This window comes from Miniopterus natalensis, chromosome 7, assembly GCF_054644295.1.
Source record: "Miniopterus natalensis isolate mMinNat1 chromosome 7, mMinNat1.hap1, whole genome shotgun sequence".
NCBI classification, from domain to species: Eukaryota; Metazoa; Chordata; class Mammalia; order Chiroptera; family Miniopteridae; genus Miniopterus; species Miniopterus natalensis.
In genome coordinates this window covers 83,394,316-83,413,365 of record NC_142087.1, presented here as the reverse complement: position 1 = coordinate 83,413,365, position 19,050 = coordinate 83,394,316, and the positions used below count along the sequence as shown (strand labels likewise).

General features: G+C 53.9%; 2 protein-coding genes across 4 annotated transcripts; one reads left to right on the top strand and one right to left on the bottom strand.

Annotated features, from left to right (window-relative positions):
- Window positions 1-66: 66 nt before the first annotated feature.
- Window positions 67-12,828, bottom strand: ZGPAT (zinc finger CCCH-type and G-patch domain containing). Of its 2 annotated transcripts, none has more exons than XM_087819241.1 (7): window positions 12,768-12,828; window positions 11,657-12,315; window positions 2,315-2,448; window positions 1,941-2,096; window positions 1,118-1,237; window positions 613-1,018; window positions 67-397 (listed from the first exon to the last, which is right to left on the bottom strand). In XM_087819241.1, the coding sequence occupies exons 2-7, from the start codon at window positions 12,241-12,243 to the stop codon at window positions 259-261; spliced, it is 1,542 nt and encodes a 513-aa protein (XP_087675367.1). In that variant the 5' UTR covers window positions 12,244-12,315; window positions 12,768-12,828; the 3' UTR covers window positions 67-258. The 2 variants fall into 2 exon arrangements, with proteins under 2 accessions (XP_087675367.1, XP_087675368.1); XM_087819242.1 differs by lacking the exon at window positions 12,768-12,828 and adding an exon at window positions 12,658-12,745.
- A 134-nt stretch (window positions 12,829-12,962) lies between these two features.
- On the top strand, window positions 12,963-18,992 carry ARFRP1 (ARF related protein 1). Of its 2 annotated transcripts, none has more exons than XM_087819240.1 (8): window positions 12,963-13,008; window positions 13,374-13,467; window positions 13,660-13,747; window positions 13,931-14,013; window positions 16,995-17,076; window positions 17,273-17,343; window positions 17,843-17,943; window positions 18,011-18,992. In XM_087819240.1, the coding sequence occupies exons 2-8, from the start codon at window positions 13,375-13,377 to the stop codon at window positions 18,096-18,098; spliced, it is 606 nt and encodes a 201-aa protein (XP_087675366.1). In that variant the 5' UTR covers window positions 12,963-13,008; window position 13,374; the 3' UTR covers window positions 18,099-18,992. The 2 variants fall into 2 exon arrangements, with proteins under 2 accessions (XP_087675366.1, XP_087675365.1); XM_087819239.1 differs by lacking the exon at window positions 12,963-13,008 and adding an exon at window positions 13,120-13,154.
- Window positions 18,993-19,050: the final 58 nt, after the last annotated feature.

The window sequence follows — 19,050 nt, the reverse complement described above, 5'->3', positions numbered from 1 at the left end:
CACTTTAATGTTCTTGAAACGTAGACACTGGCAAGTGGGCTCCGTGGGCTTGAGTATCAAGATGTGATTCCTGTACCCCCTCTCCACTCAGCAGTGTCCACACACCCAGGATGGCAACAAGGCTGACTGTAGGGTCTAGCCTGGAAGCAGGCTGGCCCCTCTTCTGGTGGCATCTAGTTGTTGGATGACAGCAGGTCTTCCTGAGGGCAGCCAGAAGCCAGAGCCCCTGATCCCCGTCCATGGCGCGTGCAGGGGGCTCTAGAACTCAGTCATCTTCTTGTGGGTGTCTGCCTTCCTCTGCTCCCGCTGCAGGCCTGCCTCCTGGGCCCGGAGCTGTCCCAGCTGCCGCTGGGCTCCTGCCAGCTTCTCCTGCAGCTGTGCCACTGTCACACTGTGCCTAGAGAGAGGCCGCCACTCAGAGTGGGCTTCCGGCCCACTGCCACAAAGCCCCCAGGCTGCTATGACCACTGCCCGGCACCCTCCAACCATCCAGACTCTCGTCAGATGCAGCTTACCACCCTCGGTGAACTGTAAGCTGGGCATCCAGAACAGGACCAGAAGCATGGCCAGCCCAGGGCCCACCCTCTGCCCCAAGTTCAGCTCCACACGTACCGGCCAGTGTTGCGGGCGAGGGCCTCCTGGATGCTCCGGATGTCCCGCTGGGCCTGCTCAATCTTCTCCTCGGTTTGGAAGAGCCTCAGGCTCAGGGCCCGTTTGGTGCTCTTGCTAGCGTGGTACAGCTCCTTGCCACTCCTCCCAGGGAGGGGCGCCCCTGCCTCCAGGGCCCCAGGAGCCTGGCCTTGCAGCTTCTCGTTCAGAAAGTCAAACACACTCCGAGAAGGCAGGCGGCCCCTAGGCCCACTCCCTCCGCCCCTGCGTTTCAGGGGCCTACTGGTGCCAGCCTTACAGCCTTTGGTCCTCTTCTGCAGGATCTCTGCACACTGGTCCAGTGACTTCCCTCGAGGCAGCACCACAGCGTGGATGGGCTCTACCCGTCCGTCGGAGTGTCGGCCCAGACCTGGGGGGCAGAGAGGTGGTGCTGCTGCTGGACCCTTTCCCTGCCCCCTCATGCTGCGGCAGCCCTGCCCCTTCCCCGGGGCAGCACCCACTCACTCACCCTTGCCAAACTCATAGCCCATCTTGGCGAGGAGCCTGGAGCCTATGCCCCGCGTGTGCACCTCCCAGCCAGCGAAGGCAGAGCTGCAGGTCCCTTGGTCAGCGGCACTGGGTTCCACCACTGCAAGAAACAGGGCAGTGACTTGGCCCAGCTGCACATGGAGCACCTGAGCTTTGGCCACCATTAGCCTAAGAACTCAGTCCTCCCTCCATGACCATGGAACCAAGGATGTGGGACTCAAACCATCAGCACAGGGACCAGCCTCAAAGGGACGCCTGCCGTCTTCATCCTCCCCCCTCCCCCCCCAGGAGGGCTGGATACTACCAGCCAGTCCCCACTCCTGAAGCTCTCCAGCCCATGTCTGGCTGCACACAATTGCCCTCCACCCGCCAGTCCCCAAGCCCTGCATGGAAGCCCCTGAAGGAGCTGCTCTTTCCTGCTCTCCAGCCCCACCGGGCCTCCGTGTGTGCCCACTTCCCTGGCAGCTCCTGAATCAGCAGTGTACCATACCGTGGCCCACCATGAGGTTTGCACCAGGGAGGACAGGCTTGCACAGTACTCTTTGATGGCAAGGGATGGGTCTTTGCATCTGTGGTCTGCAGACCTGCCCAGACCCTTCACACACTCTCATCCCTCTACCTCCTGTGGGGCCCTGCATGCCTCTCCAGGCCCAACTTGTGCCCCCCACTGTGTGTCACACACTAGGCACAGCTCACCTCACCACCGTCAAGCTCTTCAACTGCCTGTTTAGATAGTTGAGGTCCCCACTAGCAAGGAGCCTCCCAGGGAGACTGCTGCCCAGGCTGCCCCTTGCCCCATATACCTCTGGCATAGCTGGAGTCGTCCATGTCACCACTGTCTGAGTCAGAGGACACTGCAGGCTCTGGGCGCATTGGGGGCAGGATGCTGTCCCCCTCCAACACAGCCTCCTTCAGCAGCAGTGAGTCAAACTTAACTGTGTAGTAACCGCTGTCCACATCTGGAGGCAGAGACAAAGACAGGCTAGGTCAGCAGCCTCATAGCTGGTTAGAGACTCACTGGAAATTGGGAGCAAGGTGGGCCAAGGTCAGGGGCAGTCTTGCTCCCCTTAGGCATGGAGCAGGGACCTGATGCCCAACCAAAGGAGTGGTCAAAACACGTGTGAGGAATGAAGGGGCCTTCCAGGAGGGCCTGAGGGAGGCCCAGGGGCAGCCTCACCAGTGATCCGAGCCGGGTACCAGAGACCATCCGGCTGCTTGGCCAGACACGCAGAGCCGGCCTGCAGAGAGCTCAGGTCCGGGTCCTGGAAGGGGCGCAGCTCATCCACAGAGACCACCTGACCATGGGAGAACCTGCAGGGAGGCCGCAGGGGCTGGGGCTCAGACATGGCTCACCAGAGGCATGTGAACCCCGGAGAACCAAGTCCACCTGCCTGGGCATTGCCCTCAAGGGAGGGAGAGACAGGGAGATAGACACACACATGCACATATACACACACTGCAGTGCACACACACAAATGTGCTCATGTGTCCACATACCCATACACTCGTGCACACTCGCACTCTGTCTCGTTCTTGCTCTCAGGGTGGACGTGGCCACTCCGAGGATGTGGTGCCTCACGCAGCTCCCTGCTTATTGGGCGAGAGTAATAATGTGGCTGGCAGATGGCCTTGTGGTGAGAGCATCCATCGCCTCTACCAGACACAAAGCCCCAGGTGGCAACCGATCATGATTGCAGATATTTGTGTGCCCATATGCTGGGTCCTCCCAAATCAACCAGCACAACCCATTTACAACAGTGGTGCTTTGACTTTAGAGATCAGTGAGCCAGAGAAATTAAAACTAAAACCGAGAGGGGGGGAGGAAATGTGAGGACTGCAACCTTTACTTTGCCAAATAAAGACATGAGAAAACCAACCACATATCTACCCTACGTGCCATTACTTCAAGAGGAAACTGCTTTAACCCTGTAAGAGCAACCAGGACTGGCATCAACCCATGGCATGGACACGGAGCCAATACTGGGCATGGTGTCTTTGGAGGCAGGAATCAGTGGTGACAGAGGAAGAGGGAACAGACGGTGTTTGTCCGGTAGACAGAGGTGACCTCAGGGTGGTTTCTCCTCACACCTGGCTGTCCTCAGGCACCCAGGGAACTGCCAATGGCCAAATGGCACCAGCAGCTGCAAGTCCGGGCCCCAAGTGGACAGCAGTGGAGACTGGTTAAAAAGTCCCACTCAACCGAGGAGCAACACCACTTGTTCAGATGGGGAGGCCTAAACCCAGGCGAACACAATCCAATACCGCTTTTAATACTCACACACTCGTACTCACACACACAGGGGCAAACACTCACAGACACCACCAATGAAACTTTCTGCAGGAATCTTCAGTGATATTAGAAACCTTAAAATTTGGTATACTCCTTAAACCTAGCAAGCACTTCAAAAAGTTAATGTAAAAAAATAATAATGGAAGTATGCAAAGATTTACCAATGTTAAAAATGTTAACCAAATACTAAAGACTTGGAAATAGCCTGAATTTCCAATGATGGGAAGTCGTTAATGGCAAATCCATAAAATGAACTTAAAACTAAGAGAATGGGGTAAGTTTAACAATGGAACGAAGAGCCTAAGGAAGAGCCCCATTTAATAGGAAGTGTTACAAACAAGTCGGAAAAAGAGGGACTGTGCATTTCGTAAGGAAAAACTTAAAATTGGTTTTTCATATTAAAAAACCCCAACTCAATCTGCCACCTCACAACGTTCACAGACACACATGCCAGAGCAGCAAACACATGAACCTGACATAAGAACCTAGAACTGCAGACTCCAAGCTCAGCTGCAGCCAAACCAGAGGGGATGGACCTCTTGCCACAGGAAACAAGGCTGACACTGGGCAAAGCTGTCCAAATGTACAGCTTCAGAGCCCTGGAAGCCCCCAGCAGCAGACCAGGCTCAGAGGTGAGGATGCCCGGGACAAAAGGGGCGGGCTGGGTGGGGTGTCTGCAGCGTCCTGCCCGGCTGCTCCCACCCTGGGCCTCCCCTGCAGAGCAGCGGCTACGGAGGAGGGAGTGGGGAGGACGATGAAATGAGGGCCCTGTGGCCAAACGTGGCGAACTGACTGAGGCTACGGGAGAGGGCTGATAGCTCTGAAAGCCACAGAGGGCTCCACTCTCCACCAGTCCCTGGCTCTCTAGGGAATTATGTGCAGGTATCAAGGGCTCCAAGAGATGCCAGGAAGAAAGGAAAGCAGAGAGATTGGGGGGGGGGGGCTGAGCTAGGAATGAGACTCCCCAATTCACTTAGATGGATTGGGAAGGGTCTGAGCACAGTCTCTAAGTCACTGGAGGACCACTAAGCTGCACAGAGTGATGCCTGAGAAGCCAGACTGAAAAGTAAAATTAAATTTAAAATTTGAGCAGAGATATCAGAGGCTGCACACTATGGTAGAGGGACAGATTTTGTAATTAGGTCCAGAAAATGTACTAAAACAAAACAAAACACTCAGAAAAAACAATTCAGAATCCAGAGTAGCTACAATATATCATTGAAATGTCCAGTTTTCAATAAAAACTTACTAAACATGTAAATGAGCAGAAAAGTGTGACCCATATTTAGGAAAACAGCAATTAACAGAACTTGACTGGGTGGGCAAAGATGGTGAATTCAACAAAGACTTCCAAGTTGAGAGTATAAGTATGTTCAAGGAATTAAATGAAAGTATAATAGTAATGATTCAAGAATAGAGAATCTTAAAGAGAAGTGGAAATTATATAAAAGGAATCAAGTGGAAATTCCAGGGCTGAAAAGTCAATACTGAAATGAGAAATCCATTAGATGAGACACTTCTGGTTGCTGGTCTAGCACATAAGAAGCGTAGAAGTCACCCCTCTGTCCTAACAAAAAGTAAAAAGTGGAACAAACTGTAAAATCAACAACTTTCTTTAGATCCATAAGAGAAGTAAGGTCACAGGGCAAACTGCTGCCCCAAATATGGAGAATCGAGAGATGAATACAGAGAATCACAACTTAGTAGAGCAGAAACCCACCAGCAGCAACTGGCACAGGGCCCAGGGCAGGAAAGGGACCTTAGACCATGACTGCCGACTACTGGGGGCTCAGCATGGACAAGTCTGGGAGCTAAAACCTACAGGGGGGCCCTTGTCCTAGGGGCATCCCCCACATTGGTGATTATACTCCAGGAGCTCTACCAGGTTCTCACAGTAAATACTGGAGAAAAGTCCCCTTGTGCTCAGGCACCAGAAGGGGAGAAGAAACCATTTAGAAATACACCAGAGCACTCAGCTCTTCTTATCAAGGCTGCCCGCAGGGACAGCTACCCAGAGCCTCGCCTGCTGGGGGTTAGGGAAACAACCAAACGCAGCTTCCTTTAGCTGCCCTGCCCCACCTGTGTGTGCATGTGTGCGTGGATGACTGAGATGCACACATGAAGCCCAGTCCAGAGGCCTGGGTTTACACGAAGACAGAGCGAATGCAGGTATTAGAGGGTGTCACCTCGTTCTCACCACCTCATCACTAACAGCCTGTTACAGCAGTTCTTTTTAGCCAGTACTTCACATCTGGCTATTAAGAAAATAATTACAAAACATGCTAAAATACACAGTATACCAAAATATGCCTAAGAGAATCCCAAAAGAAGAGGGAGAGAAAGGGGCAGAAAAAATGTTTGCAGAATTAAAGAATAATGGCTGAAAACTTCCCAACGGTTTTGTTTGTTTTTGTTAATCCTCACCCAAGGATATTTTCCATTACTTTTTAGAGAGAGAGGAAGGAGGGGGGGCAGTTGGGGGGGCATTCATGTGAGAGAGACACATTGATTGGTTGCCTCCCGCACGTGCCCCAACCAGGGCCAGCGATCAAGCCTGCAACCGAGGTGCGTGCCCATGGCCAGGAATAGAACCCAAGACCCTTCAGTCCACAGGCCAACGCTCTAACCACTGAGCCAAACCGGCCAGGGCAAAAACTTCCCAGCTTTGATGAGAGACATGAATCTATACATCCAAGAAGTTCAGTGAACTCCAAGGGGTAAAAACAGACCCATACAACATATTGTGATCAAACTGCTAAAACTCAAAGACAGATACAGCATTGTAGAGGCAGCAAGAGAAGGGGCTCTTCACGGGTGAGGACCCTCAGTAAGACTAACAGCTGATTTCTTGTCAGAAACTATGGAAGCCACAGGCAGTGGTATGATATATTTAAAGTCCTGAAAGAAAAATACTGTCAAACAAGAATTATATTTCTGGAAAAACTATCCTTCAAAAATGAAGAAGTGAAGACATTCCCATGTAAACAAAAGCTGAGGGAGTTCATCACTGGTAGACTTGCCTACAAGAAACACTAAAGGGCGTCCTTCAGACTGGAATGAAAGGACACTGGACAGTAACCCAGGCCATATGAGTACTGGTAAAGGTAACCACAGAGATAAAGACAGAAGCAAGTAGTAGTATATTTTAAGTTTATAGCTCATTTTTTTCCTTATATGATTTAAGACAAATGCATAAAGCAGTAATCACAAATCTACATTTCTGGGCACACAATGTATAAAGGTGTAGTTTGTAACAGTAACAACATAAGGGGGACTGCACAGCAGCAGAGTTTTGTATCCTATTGATGCTAACTTGGTATTGATTCAGACTAGATTGTTAGAAGTCTACGATGTTAATCGCAATCCCCGAGTAACCATGAAGAAAATAACACAGAATACAGGGTGGGACAAAAGTAGGTTTTCAGTCGTATGTGAAACACAGAGTTTATTCTTGTATTATTATTTATTAACTATTGTATTATTTTCCATACAAACAACTGTAAACCTACTTTTGCCCCACCCTGTAAGCAGGAAAGGAAAAGAGAAGGAAATAAAAATGATACAGTGGAAAAAACAAACACTAAAGAAGGCAGTAATGGGGGAATTGAGAAACAAAAAGATATAAAACATACAGAAAAAAATGGCACAGGTAAGTCCTTGTTTATCAGTAATTATCTTTTTAACTTTTTCTCTTTTTAATTCTCATCTGAGGATCTGTTTTTAAAAATTGATTTTACAGAGAGAAAGGGGGGGGGGCATCAATGTGAGAGAAACATCGATCAGTTGTCTCCATATGTGCCCAGACCAGAAAACGAAGCCACAACCTTTTGGTGTATGGGACAGTGCTTCAACCAACTGAGCCACCTGGTCAGGGCTTGGTAATTAGTTTAAATGTAAATGGATTAAACTCCAACTAAAAGGCAGAGATTAGGAAAATGGATTAAAAGATTGTCCAATTCCACGCTATTTATAAGAGATTAATTTTGGATCAAGATAACAATAGGTTGAGAGTAAAAGGAAAGATATTTCAAGCAAATAGTAATGGAAGCTGGGATGGCCACACTGGTGTCAGATAAAGAAGAGCAATGCTGTACACCTGAAACTAATACGACATAATATCAAATGTAAACTGTAATTGAAAAAAAAGGACATAAGTGATAAAGAAAAATACGTTGATAAAACATCAACTCATGAGGAAGATAATATAATAATTATAAATTTTACACACCTAACAACAGAGTCCCAAAAATATATGAAATTGAAATTGACAGGATTAAAGGATGAACTATGATAAAAGCTGAGACTTCAATACCCACATTCAACAGTGCAGAGAAACAAGCAAAAGACCCCAGGGAAAGGGAGGTCATGAGCATGTGGACACAACAGACCAATCGGCCCTGCAGACACCTCCAGAACAGGTTGCCCAATAGCAGAGCACACGGCCTTCCCACGTGATATGAATATTCTGCAAGACAGGACATAGATGGGGCCTTGAAACAAGTCTCAATAAATTTTAAAACACTGAACTCATACAAAGTACCCTCACTCATTGCAGGGAGATGAGATTACATGTCAACAGGAGAAGGGACCCAAGAGAGTCACAATCTGTGGGTACTGAACAGCACGTTCTTGACCAAGGGCCGATGAGGACCTGAAAGGGAGATCAGGTGACCCTCAGAGGAGTGACAAGAACACACAGACCCCGTGGGCTCGCTGGGAAAGAAGCTGCAAATGCCTGCGTTTGGGAAGGAAAAACCTCATATCCATGTCAGAAAAAGAGCCGACCCAAAGCAGCAGAGGAAGAAAATAATAAAGGTAACAGCGGAATAAATGAAATAAAAAACAACATAGAATAAAAAATAAAACAAAACTGACAAACCCTGCACTAGACTGCCCAAGAAATAAGAGCTCATGTGAGTGACTGAACCAGGAAAGAAAGTGGGGCCCTACTCCCTGCCCTACAGAGCACACAGGACTGCCAGAGGCTTCTGTAAACAGTTCCATGCCAACAAGTTAGGTAACTCAGGTGAAAAGGGCAAGTTCCTAAAAACACACAAACTACCAAAACTGACTCAAGGAAAAACAGGAAATCTGAATAGACCTATAACAAATAAATAGAATCATTTATCACAAAACTTCCAGCAATGAGAAGTGAAGGCTTCACTGGTAAATTCTATCAAATGTTTAAAGAGAATCAGCACCAGTCCTTCTCAGGATCTTCCCAAAAATGAGAGAACACCTCCAGCCCCATGAGACCAGATTACCCTAACACCAAAGCCAGACAAAGACATTCCAAGAAAAGGAAACAACAACCCACAGCCTCGTTGTCGTGCCCCTGGGAATGGAGAGATGGAAATATCCTCAACAAAAAACAAGCAGCCAGGTTCCAGCAGCATTTTACAGGAAAGCAAGGGTGGTTCTACACATGAAAATCACTCGGTATGACACGGCCTGTTCACAGAACAAAGGGAGAACACGTGATCATGTCAACTGATGCAGAATGGGCACCTGAAAAAATCCAATGCCCTTCATGATAAAAACACTGAACAGATCAGGAGCAGAATGCAACCTCCTCAACTTGACAAGGGCAGAAATGGAAGCCCACAGCTGGCCTCACATTCACTGCTGATGGAAGCTCCCTGGTAAGGGCAGGAGCAAGACAAGGGTCTCTGCTCTCGCCTCTTGTCTCCACACTGTACTGCAGATTCTAGCAAGGGCAATTAGGCAAGAAAAGAAGTAAAAGCCATCTGACTGGAGAGGAGGAAGTAAAATTACCACCATCTGCCAATGACACAATCATGTCATCGAAAATCCTAAATAATTCACAACAAATCCTAGTAGTATCCCTCTGTGGGCCTGGAGATGCCATCCCACTGAGAGCACCCAGGGCTCCGGGAGCTGGGGCTAATTCCAGGCTAGGGCAGCAAAAGTATGCACAAGAGAGGGGTGTCTTCTCCCCATCAACTGCGGAGGCCAGAGGGGCAGAGGTGCCAGCCCAAAGAAGCTCCCACCTGCCAAAGATGGGACAATCTGAGCCTCAATAAGAATCAGAATCATGATGGATTGAAATTCACCAAATATATAAATCCATGGGTCATCATTTTCTCAGGATGAAGGAAAACCAATTCATTATCTTGGAAAGTAAGTAAACAAAACAGAAACACCAGCATTTTCCCACCTTTTCTGTGTGACTATGCCACTGGGCAGCCAACCATAGGTGAGGGACAGCATGTCCGTGTAACATTCCAGCTAATGAAATGAACCTACAGAATGGAAGGATCCCTACACTGCAATCCCCACTGAACCAACAGATTGTACTGAGCATCACTGGCTGCTAACACGACAAAGGAAAACCACTCACCTGGGGCCTCCTGATGCAAGAACAGCACCTAGACTCTTTGCCACAAGTGTGGTCAGTTCCCTGGACCCTGCTGCCAGCTTATGGGGAAAAGGGAAGTGCTGAACTGCACCAGGGGGTTCAATGCTGGCTCAAAGGGTCGGGTCCTTTGACAGGGGAACTGTGAGGCCAGACACAGCAGGGAGAAAGGATGCACGGCCACTCAGACACAGCAGGCCTGACAGTGAGCAGGAGAAACCAGAGTGTGCACATCAGTTTCTCTGATTGTAGAGAGAGACACACTGAAGTTGTGACAAAAACAGCTCCAGGAAGGAGGAGGGCACTGGGACAGAATGGGGGTCAAAGGGTGCTTCCACATTATCTATTTTATTGTTTTTAAAGACCCAAAGCAAACATGAGAAAATAACTCAGTCCTGGGTGGAGAAGGTGGGTGTTTGCAGGGAGTCAGCTGGGCCTAAAGCCATGCTGGAAAGCAGAGTGGCTCCGAGTGGGCAGCCTCAATGGTCAGAGGGCCCACCTCCCAGGGTTGCTGCACAGGTGAGTTAACATGTGTGAAAGAGACCCTGGAAGAGTGCCCAGCACAGAAAAAAGCAATGTAGGTAGAGGTGCAACCTCTAACCCTCACATGGGACATCACGTAGGGAGGTACAGAGACTCAGGGCACAAAGGATGTAAGGCTTAGTCCTCTGCTCCTTCATCTGTGCTGTATGTGTCCACTCTGGAAACTGGCTGAGCACACTCTCATCTATGTATTTTTCTGGACGCATGCTACATTTTAATGAAACGTACAGAGAAGGAAGGAAGGAGGGAGGGAAAGAAGAGAAATTTGCCAAGTAAGACTTTGGACCTAGCAAAAGTCTATTAAGAAATAAGATGACTGCTCTGGCTGGTTTGGCTCAGTGGTTAGAGTGTCAGCCCGCAGACTGAAGGGTCCCGGGTTCGATTCTGGCCAAGGACACGTACCTCCGTTTCAGGCTCGATCCCCATTCCCAGTTGGGCACACCCGGGGGGCAACCAATCGATGTGTCTTTCTCACATCAACGTTTCTCTCTCTGTCCTCCCCTCCACTCTTAAAAAAAAAATCAATGGAAATAATATCCTTAAGTGAGGATTAAGAAGAAAAAAAAGAATAGGACAACCAAAGAACTAGAGAGTGTTACTCTGGACTGTTGGCTAAAAAAGTAAATTATCTACTACAGATTTCAGTAAATATTCCTTCTAAAGATAAAGTAAAAAGGAACAAAACTGAAGTTATGTACTAAGAGAAAGAAGACAACGCAACAACTGTGGAAACTTGTGGAAACTTGAACATAAACAAGGTACTATCATTAAATCTGTCAGGTATGCCGACGTGGAGACTTTTTTTTATAACATCCTATCAGTCAGGTGAGGGATGCATCCTGAAGTACTTATAGGCAAAAACCCAGTAATCCCTAGAATTTGCTTGAAAGTAGTCCAGGGAAGAGAAGCAGGGCAGGGAGAGTGGATGAAACAAAACTGGAAGAACGATGACAAATGATGAAGTAAGGTGCCAGTGTTGGACGTCACCATACCACCCTCTCCAATTTTGAGTATGGTGGCATATTTCCATAATAAGCATAAATTTTAAAGGTTTAACCCTGAAGAATACAACTGGTGATGGAGGGGGAGTTCCCTTCTTTTCAACATAAGCCTCTCCTACTCTTGGTTTACCGGAGAAAACCCATGGAAACACCTAAACCAGACACTGCCTCAAACGCACCAGCCCCAGCTCCCTCCTGCTGGCACTCTGTTGGATACAGAGGGACAAGACTCCAACACTGAGGGCAGCCACGACCCTGACCCTGCCTCCAGCCCCCATGTGGCTCTGGGGTCCAGGAGCAGAGCTTTACCTGCAGTTGTCCTGGAAACGGCACTTGCCCTCCAGGAAGAAGGGACAGGGCTTCAGGGACTTGTGGGTGGGATAGAGGTAGAGCACGCGCACGCCCGCGGAGCCGTCGTCTGCCTCCTCCGTGCCCACGATCATGGCGTTGTGATACTCCAGGGTGCCCCAGGAGCTGTAGTAGGGAGCGTTCACCTTCCTCCCACTCAGCTCTCGCTCGTCCTCCGAGTCCTCCCCTTCAGCCTCCTCCGGTCCTGGCTTGCTGGGTGCTGGCCCAGCCGCTCTTTCAGGAACAGCGTCCAGTTCTGCCCTGGGGGCTACTGGCACTTCCACTGCCTCAGCAACGGCCTTCTGGAAAGCCAGGTACTCGGTGTCGTCCTTCTCCGGGTGCTCTCCATCCAGGGTGGCCAGCAGCTTGCTCTTCCGGACAGACACCAGGCTGGCCTCTGTGAGCTCGATCAGCTCCTTCAGGTCGCCCTGGAGCTGGCGCAGGTCGGCCAGCTCGGCGGGATCCAGGCCGGCACCCAAGGCCGTCTCCACCTGCTGCAGCTGTGCGCCGTAGGTCCGGAGCGCGCTCTGCAGGCTCTCCTCGTCCATCCTGCGGGGAAAAGGCTGGTTTCCCGGGTGGGCAGCCGGTCCCGGGCCCTCAAGGGGGAGGTGGGAGCAGAGCTGCAAGGAAGAGAAGCCAGGTGAGCCCGGGATCTGCCGCTCGAACTGCACGGCCGCCGCCCTGAGGCTGACACCGAGCACCGGGCCGACCGCGGCAATCGGGCCTTCACAGAATCCCTACGACGCCCCGCGGGACCCTGCGCGCTTCTCCTCCGCTCAGGGCCGGGAAAGAGGCTGGAGAGGTTATCCGCTCCGAGTGCCTCGGCTCTGTCCCCGGCGGCCCGGTGCCGCCGCCAGGCTCCTGGGCCTCTCGGCGCTGCGCCTCCCGCCGCCCCAGCCCCCGGGGCGGCTCAGGACGCTGCCCGCCGCCCCAGCCTCCCAGCCCGCCGGCCTCCGCCGGACCTGTCACCTGGGGCCGGGTCGCCCAGACCGCGCCCCTTGCCCCTCGCCCAGGCCGGGAGCTTCCTCCGCGCAGTCACTCGGCCGCGCCATAGAGAGCCCGCCAGCCTCACCGGCTAGAGAGCCGCGGCGCCCAGCTCCCGCCCGCGGCCTACGAGCACTTCCTCCCGGCCGCCGCCGCCGCCGGAAGTGCCGGCCACGGGGGCCGCCGGGAAGCGTCGCGCGGGGCCCGCCGGGACAGCTCCGACCCTCCCCGGGCGGGCGGCCGCTTCCCATCGGGCGCCGCGGGGGCCGCGCGGGTCGGCGCGGGGTCAGCGGGTCGGCGCGCGGCGGCTCCGGCCCGGGAGGGCGCAGGTAGGCCGGGGCGGGGCGCGGGCCTGACGCCGGGGCGGGGCGGGGCGGGGCGGGGCCCCGGGGCCTCCCGCCGCCACCTGCCCGCCGCACGGCCCCTCCGCGGCCGCCACCGACCGGACGCCGCGCGCACCCCGCCTCCTGCAGAGGTCCTGCCGTGAGCCCTGCGCCTCCTGGGGGGCGGGGCCGAGCTGGGCGAAGGCGCGACGCCCTGCCGACCGGGGGCGGCGAGGCCCTGGCCGCGGAGCGGGTGGGAAGCCTGCGGGCGGCCTGCGCTCGGCGAGGGGCGGTTGGCGGCGTCGGAGGCATTGCGGGGCGGGGCGGGGCGGCGGCCAGGGCCCCGGAGTCAGCGCCCGGTGCCCCAGCAGGATGTACACGCTGCTGTCGGGGCTGTACAAGTACGTGTTCCAGAAGGACGAGTACTGCATCCTGATCCTGGGCCTGGACAATGCCGGGAAGACGGTAGGCTTCCCCTGTCCGCAGGTCCTCTCGCTGCCTGCTGAGTCCAGTCCCCATCCAGGCCGTGGGACAGCCTCCACCAACTGCTTTCATAGCAAAGTGTTTGTTCTCGGAATAGGCCCGATGAGGGACGTTAGGGGAACGGCCTTGAAAGCTACTCTAGCGCCTCCTGCCTGCCTCTGCCTCTCCCCGCAGACCTTCCTGGAGCAGTCAAAAACGCGGTTTAGCAAGAACTACAAGGGGATGAGCCTCTCCAAAATCACCACCACCGTGGGTCTGAACAGTAAGGGGGTCGCTGAGAGCTGTGGGCGTGGGGCCTCCCACAGAGGAAGCGATGGTGTCTGTGGCTGCCAGCTCCTGGTGGCCCTTTCTTGGGAGCAGGGGAGCAGTGTGCTGTCCCCAGGAGAGCTGGGAGAGGGTGTGTCACAGACCCCGCCCAGCCTTACCAGGTTTCTTCTCTCCCCAGTAGGCACTGTGGACGTGGGGAAGGCCCGGCTCATGTTCTGGGATTTAGGGGGACAGGAGGAGCTGCAGTCTCTGTGGGACAAGGTGAGACAGATGTGCATATCGTCTGCCTCTCATGCCGTTTCCGTCTAGGCAGCACCCTGGTTCCATGTCTGCTTTTCTCAGAAAGCCTCAGACTCACCTTTCCTTCATGTCAGCAACTTCTGTTACCCTCTTGGTTCTTGAAGCTCCCTGCCCCTATTCTGTCCTGGTCCCTGAGACACTTCCCTAAGGGTGAGAGCCCACTTGCTTCCTTTTGGCTTAGAGATGTTGCTAATGAACACAGGATGAGACAGCAGGTGAGCCAGAACCAGATGTGTGGAAAGCATAGTGCTGGTGTGGTGCTCAGTGGCACCATCAGGCCTGACTCCCCCACTTGGTCTTTCTCTCTGTTGTGGCTTGGGACCTGTGCTCTGAGGTGGTCCTTCCCCATTAGGCGAGGATGTCCTGAAAGGCCCGTCTCTTTTAATCCAGGGTTTGGGCATTTCTGAGACAGTGGTGCCCCCCCCCCCCCCAAGCTATAGTCAGCATGAAGCACTGGGGCCCAGCAGTGAGCAGGACAGACCCAACTCCCTACCTTAGACCACTTCCTCCCAGTGGACTGGCATGGGGTGTATGGTATAGTCTCACATTGGGGGCACAGATGTGTCTTCCCCGACACTGGTGGCCTGTGTGTTTAGAACTAAATAGCAATGTCCTGATTTCTGGTTTGATCCCAGCAGCAGGTACCCAGTCATCTTTTCCTGTCCCCGCCCTCCAAGTGTTTCCTCCTGCCTTGATTTCCAGTCAAGAGGGTAGCTTCTGTCTTGTGGCCAGAAGGTTTGGCCGTTTAAGTCACACTGAGGCAGTCAGAAGCCCGGGCCTACTCACCTGAACCCCAGACTCACATAGAGGAGTGAACACAGAACCTGATCTGTTGTAGTCCAGGGTCTGAGGAGTTAATACTGAGGTGGAGGTTGGGGTGCAGGGTGCGTGTTGGGGGTCAGTACCTGGGAAAGGAATGGGAGGGATGCAGGACTGGGTGGGGAGAGGTCAGCTTGGGTGGGGGCCACTAGGGAAGCACTGGAGAATTCCTCATGCTGCCCAGGGTGGGGTAAGCTGGCCAGGATTCCATACCACATGGTGGGTCACCATGGTGGGCTGCCCTGTGCCCTGGGTAACTGTAACCTGGGTCCTGCAGGAGCCAACAAGGGGCTGTCCACTTGGTACCCTGCCCACCACTGGGCAGCAAGGCCTCAGTGGGTACCTGGTTTCTGTGTAGGTCACAGCTCACCGTGTACCTCTTGCATTCACACCTCTGCTTTGGGGAATGGCTCCTCCAAGATCTAGGGCCTCTGCTAAGGGGAAGTTGGAAGAGGGACAGGAAAGGTGCTCTCTGCCAAGATGCCCAGGAAGCAACCAGGGTTTGTAGCTCAGTGGGTCCCCCGCTGTGCCTCTGGTGAGTGGGTGCTGCAGTGACTATAGTCCAACCCTGCCCAGCCCAGAGCTGTGGGGATAGGTAGCAGAGTCCCCCATGAACCACTGAAAGTGATGGGAAGTGGGGCTCATGATCCCTCCCCAGTTCCCAGGCTGGGGCCATGTCTTCCCACATAGTGGGACCACTTGGTGTTTGACCATGGGAGGACTACTGGGCTCTGTCCCTCTAGGCTACACCTGAGGGACTGGTAAAAAGCAAAGCTTGGGCTCTTCCCTATTTCCAGTGGTTTTGTAGGATTCCCCCCACATGGCTATAGGTGACACGACCATTGGGGTCTGGGGTGTGGTGGTTGTCGTGGGGGTGGGGCAGCCTGCTGGATCACTGGTCCTGCTCATGATCTACCCCAGATGTGCTGCTCCCATCACTGAGCTTGTCACCCTACCGGGGCCCAGGCACACGTTGGGAGTGAAGTCTGCCACCCCAGGCTCTATGTGCTGATTCTCTCACTGGGCTGCAAACCCCATAATGTCCCTTTCTGCATGGAAATCTCTACTGTAGGGCCCACCAGCTCCTGGTATCAGCAACAAGATAGCCAGTATGCCTCCTGGAGCAGCTGCAGCCCTCATGTCACCCAACTGAAGGCGTGTGCTCGGGATGCAAGGCCTGCAAAACCCGGGGCTGCCTCTGTGGCAAGTGCAGACAAAGGCTTGTCTTAGATAGGGTAGGGGTTATACCCAGGAACATTCCAGAGCATCCTTCAGCTTGCTGACCACTGGCTCATCCTGCCCAGTCCACAGAACAGCCTGGCTGTCCCGGGGGACAGGCAGGAGAGCTAGGGCAGAGTGGCAAGATTCTGTTGTCTGCTCCGGAGTGGACATTGACATGGTTCTTTTCTGGTTAGTGTAGAAGATGGACTCGCCAGGTCTGTGGCTGTCCCCCTGGTTCCCAGGCCCAGTGAGTCCATCCCTCAAAAGCCTTTGTGCATGTGTTCTCAGGGGTGTTGTGTTCCGCTTCCCCCACATAACTCTCCACAGACCCCAGGCTCTGGCAGTTAAGGGTTGGGGGATGGCTTCCGTGGCTCTTGCTGTCAGCAAGCCCACAGTCGACCGCCCTCCTGGCACCAGTCTAGGCTGCAGAGCTCCGAGCTCAGCAACACTGGCTTGGTCCTTGGCCCTGGTGTTCTGTGCAGGGGACAGAGCTGCTTCACATGTGACACTGGCCTAGCCCTGTGGTGGCCTTTCCTGGCTTACTGTCTGAGCCAGTGCAAGGCCCCATTGGTGTACTCCATTCTGGGTCTGCTTGAGGACCGGCTTGGTCTGGACTCCTCCAGCCTCCAAGCTTCACTTTTCCCTTCTGGCCACCATCAGGCCCATGGTCGTGGGTGGTTCGCAGGGGCCAGCCCTGAAGTAGGATTTGGGACACAGCTCTTAAGAAGCAGTTAGGGGAGGTAGCTACCCCTATCCAAGGTCAGCAAGCCCTTCCTGAAGGGACCTGGGGGGTGCACCTTCACTCTGCCCTACCTCCCCACCCTAAGAAAGCACCCCATAAGGGTCTTGCAGTTGGAGGGTGGCTGAATGCCCACTGCTCAGCCCCTTTTGCCATTCCCCAGTACTATGCTGAGTGCCACGGTGTCATCTACGTCATTGATTCCACGGATGAGGAGAGACTGTTGGAGTCCAAGCAAGCTTTCGGTGGGTACAGCCCAGCCAGGGCTGGGGGGCTGTGAAGGTCCATCCCATGTGTCCGGAGCTGGGCCATGGAAGGTCAGAGAGCCTTGGCCATGAGGGAATGTCCCTGCTTGTGGAGAGGTCGGCAGGGATGTGGGGACTACTGGGCGTGACTGTCCAAGGGGACAAAGGGTGCTCACTGCCACCTCACTCATTCCAGAGAAGGTGGTCACGAGTGAGGCTCTGGACGGTGTCCCCATCCTGGTGCTGGCCAACAAGCAGGATGTCGAGGTGAGCCTACCCCCATTCCAGGGGCGGGCCCTCACCTTCCTCGGAGCTGTCTGCCCCAGGTGCACAGAGCTCTCCCAGGCCTCTATTCGCCGTGCAAAGCACCTTCTCTCCCTCTCCCTCTGCAGCCATCAGAGACCCAAGTGATACAGGAGAAAGCTTTGGAGAAAAAAGACAAAGGGACCCCAGGGTAGATGTCAGTGCTGACCCCAACCTGTCTGCTGCCCTTGGAGTTGGCAGCAATGCCAGCCACACCGCCATGGAGGGGCTCTGCACAGGGGGGTGGCCCATGTTTACAGCATCCTGATGGTGCATCTTAGGTCACTCCCGCCTAAAGGGGCCACCTCGGCCTCCCACCCCATCCTCAGCCCCCACCTCCGAGCTCATGTCCCACCCTGCAGCTCTAGGGACTGCCCTGGGGAACAGGACGATTCCTCTGGTGCCAGGAAATGGCCTCAGGAGGGACGGGCCTGCTCCTCACAGCCTGCCCCCCTACCCCCAGACTTGCCTCTCCATCCCGGACATCAAGACTGCATTCAGCGACTGCACCTCCAAGATAGGCAGGCGGGACTGCCTGACCCAAGCCTGCTCAGCTCTTACGGGGTGAGTGGGGCCTTCACCTTGCCCCAGGGTCATGGGTGGCCCTACCTCATAACTCTTGTCTCTACAGCAAAGGGGTGCGAGAGGGCATTGAATGGATGGTGAAGTGCGTCGTGCGGAATGTGCACCGGCCACCGCGGCAGAGGGACATCACGTAGGTGCAGCTGGCACCTGGGGCCCACACAGCTGGTGCCTGAGCCAGAGGAACACACCTTTCAGCTGGAGTCACAGATCCTGGGGCTGGGGGCTGGCTTTGCCTTTGGGTTTTTTATTTGCTTTGTTTCTTTCTCCAAGACAAACTTTTCTCTGTGTCCTGAAAAGTGTAGGCACCCATAGGCTTCTGCCAGGGGAGTGGGGGCAGCAGGGCCTGCAGCTACCTCAGGCCTGGACCCCACTTAAGGCCCGGGTTTTTAGCTCTGTAGGTGCCCTTTGGATCTGTCACCCCAGCAGGCTTGCCTGCCTGGCCTAGGGTAGGGCTTCAGGGCAACCTGGTTAGAGGTGGGGTTTTCCAGAGGCACAGCACACCCATGGAGGAGGCTGGTGGGGCCCTGGCAGTCTTCCACCACCTCTGGTCATGGAAGTGGGCTGGTGTCACCTTCAAGGAGGCCTAGCTTACATTCCTGAAGGGCAGCAGGGCCCTGGGTTCATGGCAAGGCTTTATCTGACTGGGAAGCCATGTGTTCACTCCTCCACACCATTGGCCCAACATCAGAGAGGTGGGAAATGTTGGAAGTGGGAGTCCCCCTAAACATACCTGCCACCCACCTGGGACAACCATGGTTGCCAGCTCACGGGCACATCAGTGGGAGGGTGGTTGGCCTGGGCATGGGGGTATTGGGAAGGTGGGCTGGGTCCCCATGTTGTCTGGTTGGTGGTGAGCTGCACCTGTGTTCCCAGCTGAGGGTGAAGGGTGGGATTCCCTTCCAGGCCTGTGCCCAGCAGCAGGCAAAGCTGGTCTTGAGGACTCTCCTCGCACGGCCCCTGTGGGAGCTGGTGACACCTAGTAGCCCTGGCCATGGGTGTGTACAAAAAATAAAGGTGGTCTGAGTGGCTCCTGTGCATCCTTCCTCCAAGACTGTAGTGACCATAGCCCGAGGGCTCCCAGGCTGG

Coding starts and splice junctions, on each gene's coding strand:
- ZGPAT (XM_087819241.1), bottom strand. CDS start 12,243: ATGGACGAGGAGAGCCTGCAGAGCGCGCTCCGGACCTACGGCGCACAG. Junction 2,449..11,656: donor CGTTTCCAGGACAACTGCAG/GTAAAGCTCTGC, acceptor GCCTCCCTGCAG/GTTCTCCCATGGTCAGGTGG. Junction 1,238..1,940: donor CGACTCCAGCTATGCCAGAG/GTATATGGGGCA, acceptor TGTTTCTTGCAG/TGGTGGAACCCAGTGCCGCT.
- ARFRP1 (XM_087819240.1), top strand. CDS start 13,375: ATGTACACGCTGCTGTCGGGGCTGTACAAGTACGTGTTCCAGAAGGAC. Junction 13,748..13,930: donor CACCACCGTGGGTCTGAACA/GTAAGGGGGTCG, acceptor TTCTCTCCCCAG/TAGGCACTGTGGACGTGGGG. Junction 17,344..17,842: donor CCAACAAGCAGGATGTCGAG/GTGAGCCTACCC, acceptor CCCTACCCCCAG/ACTTGCCTCTCCATCCCGGA.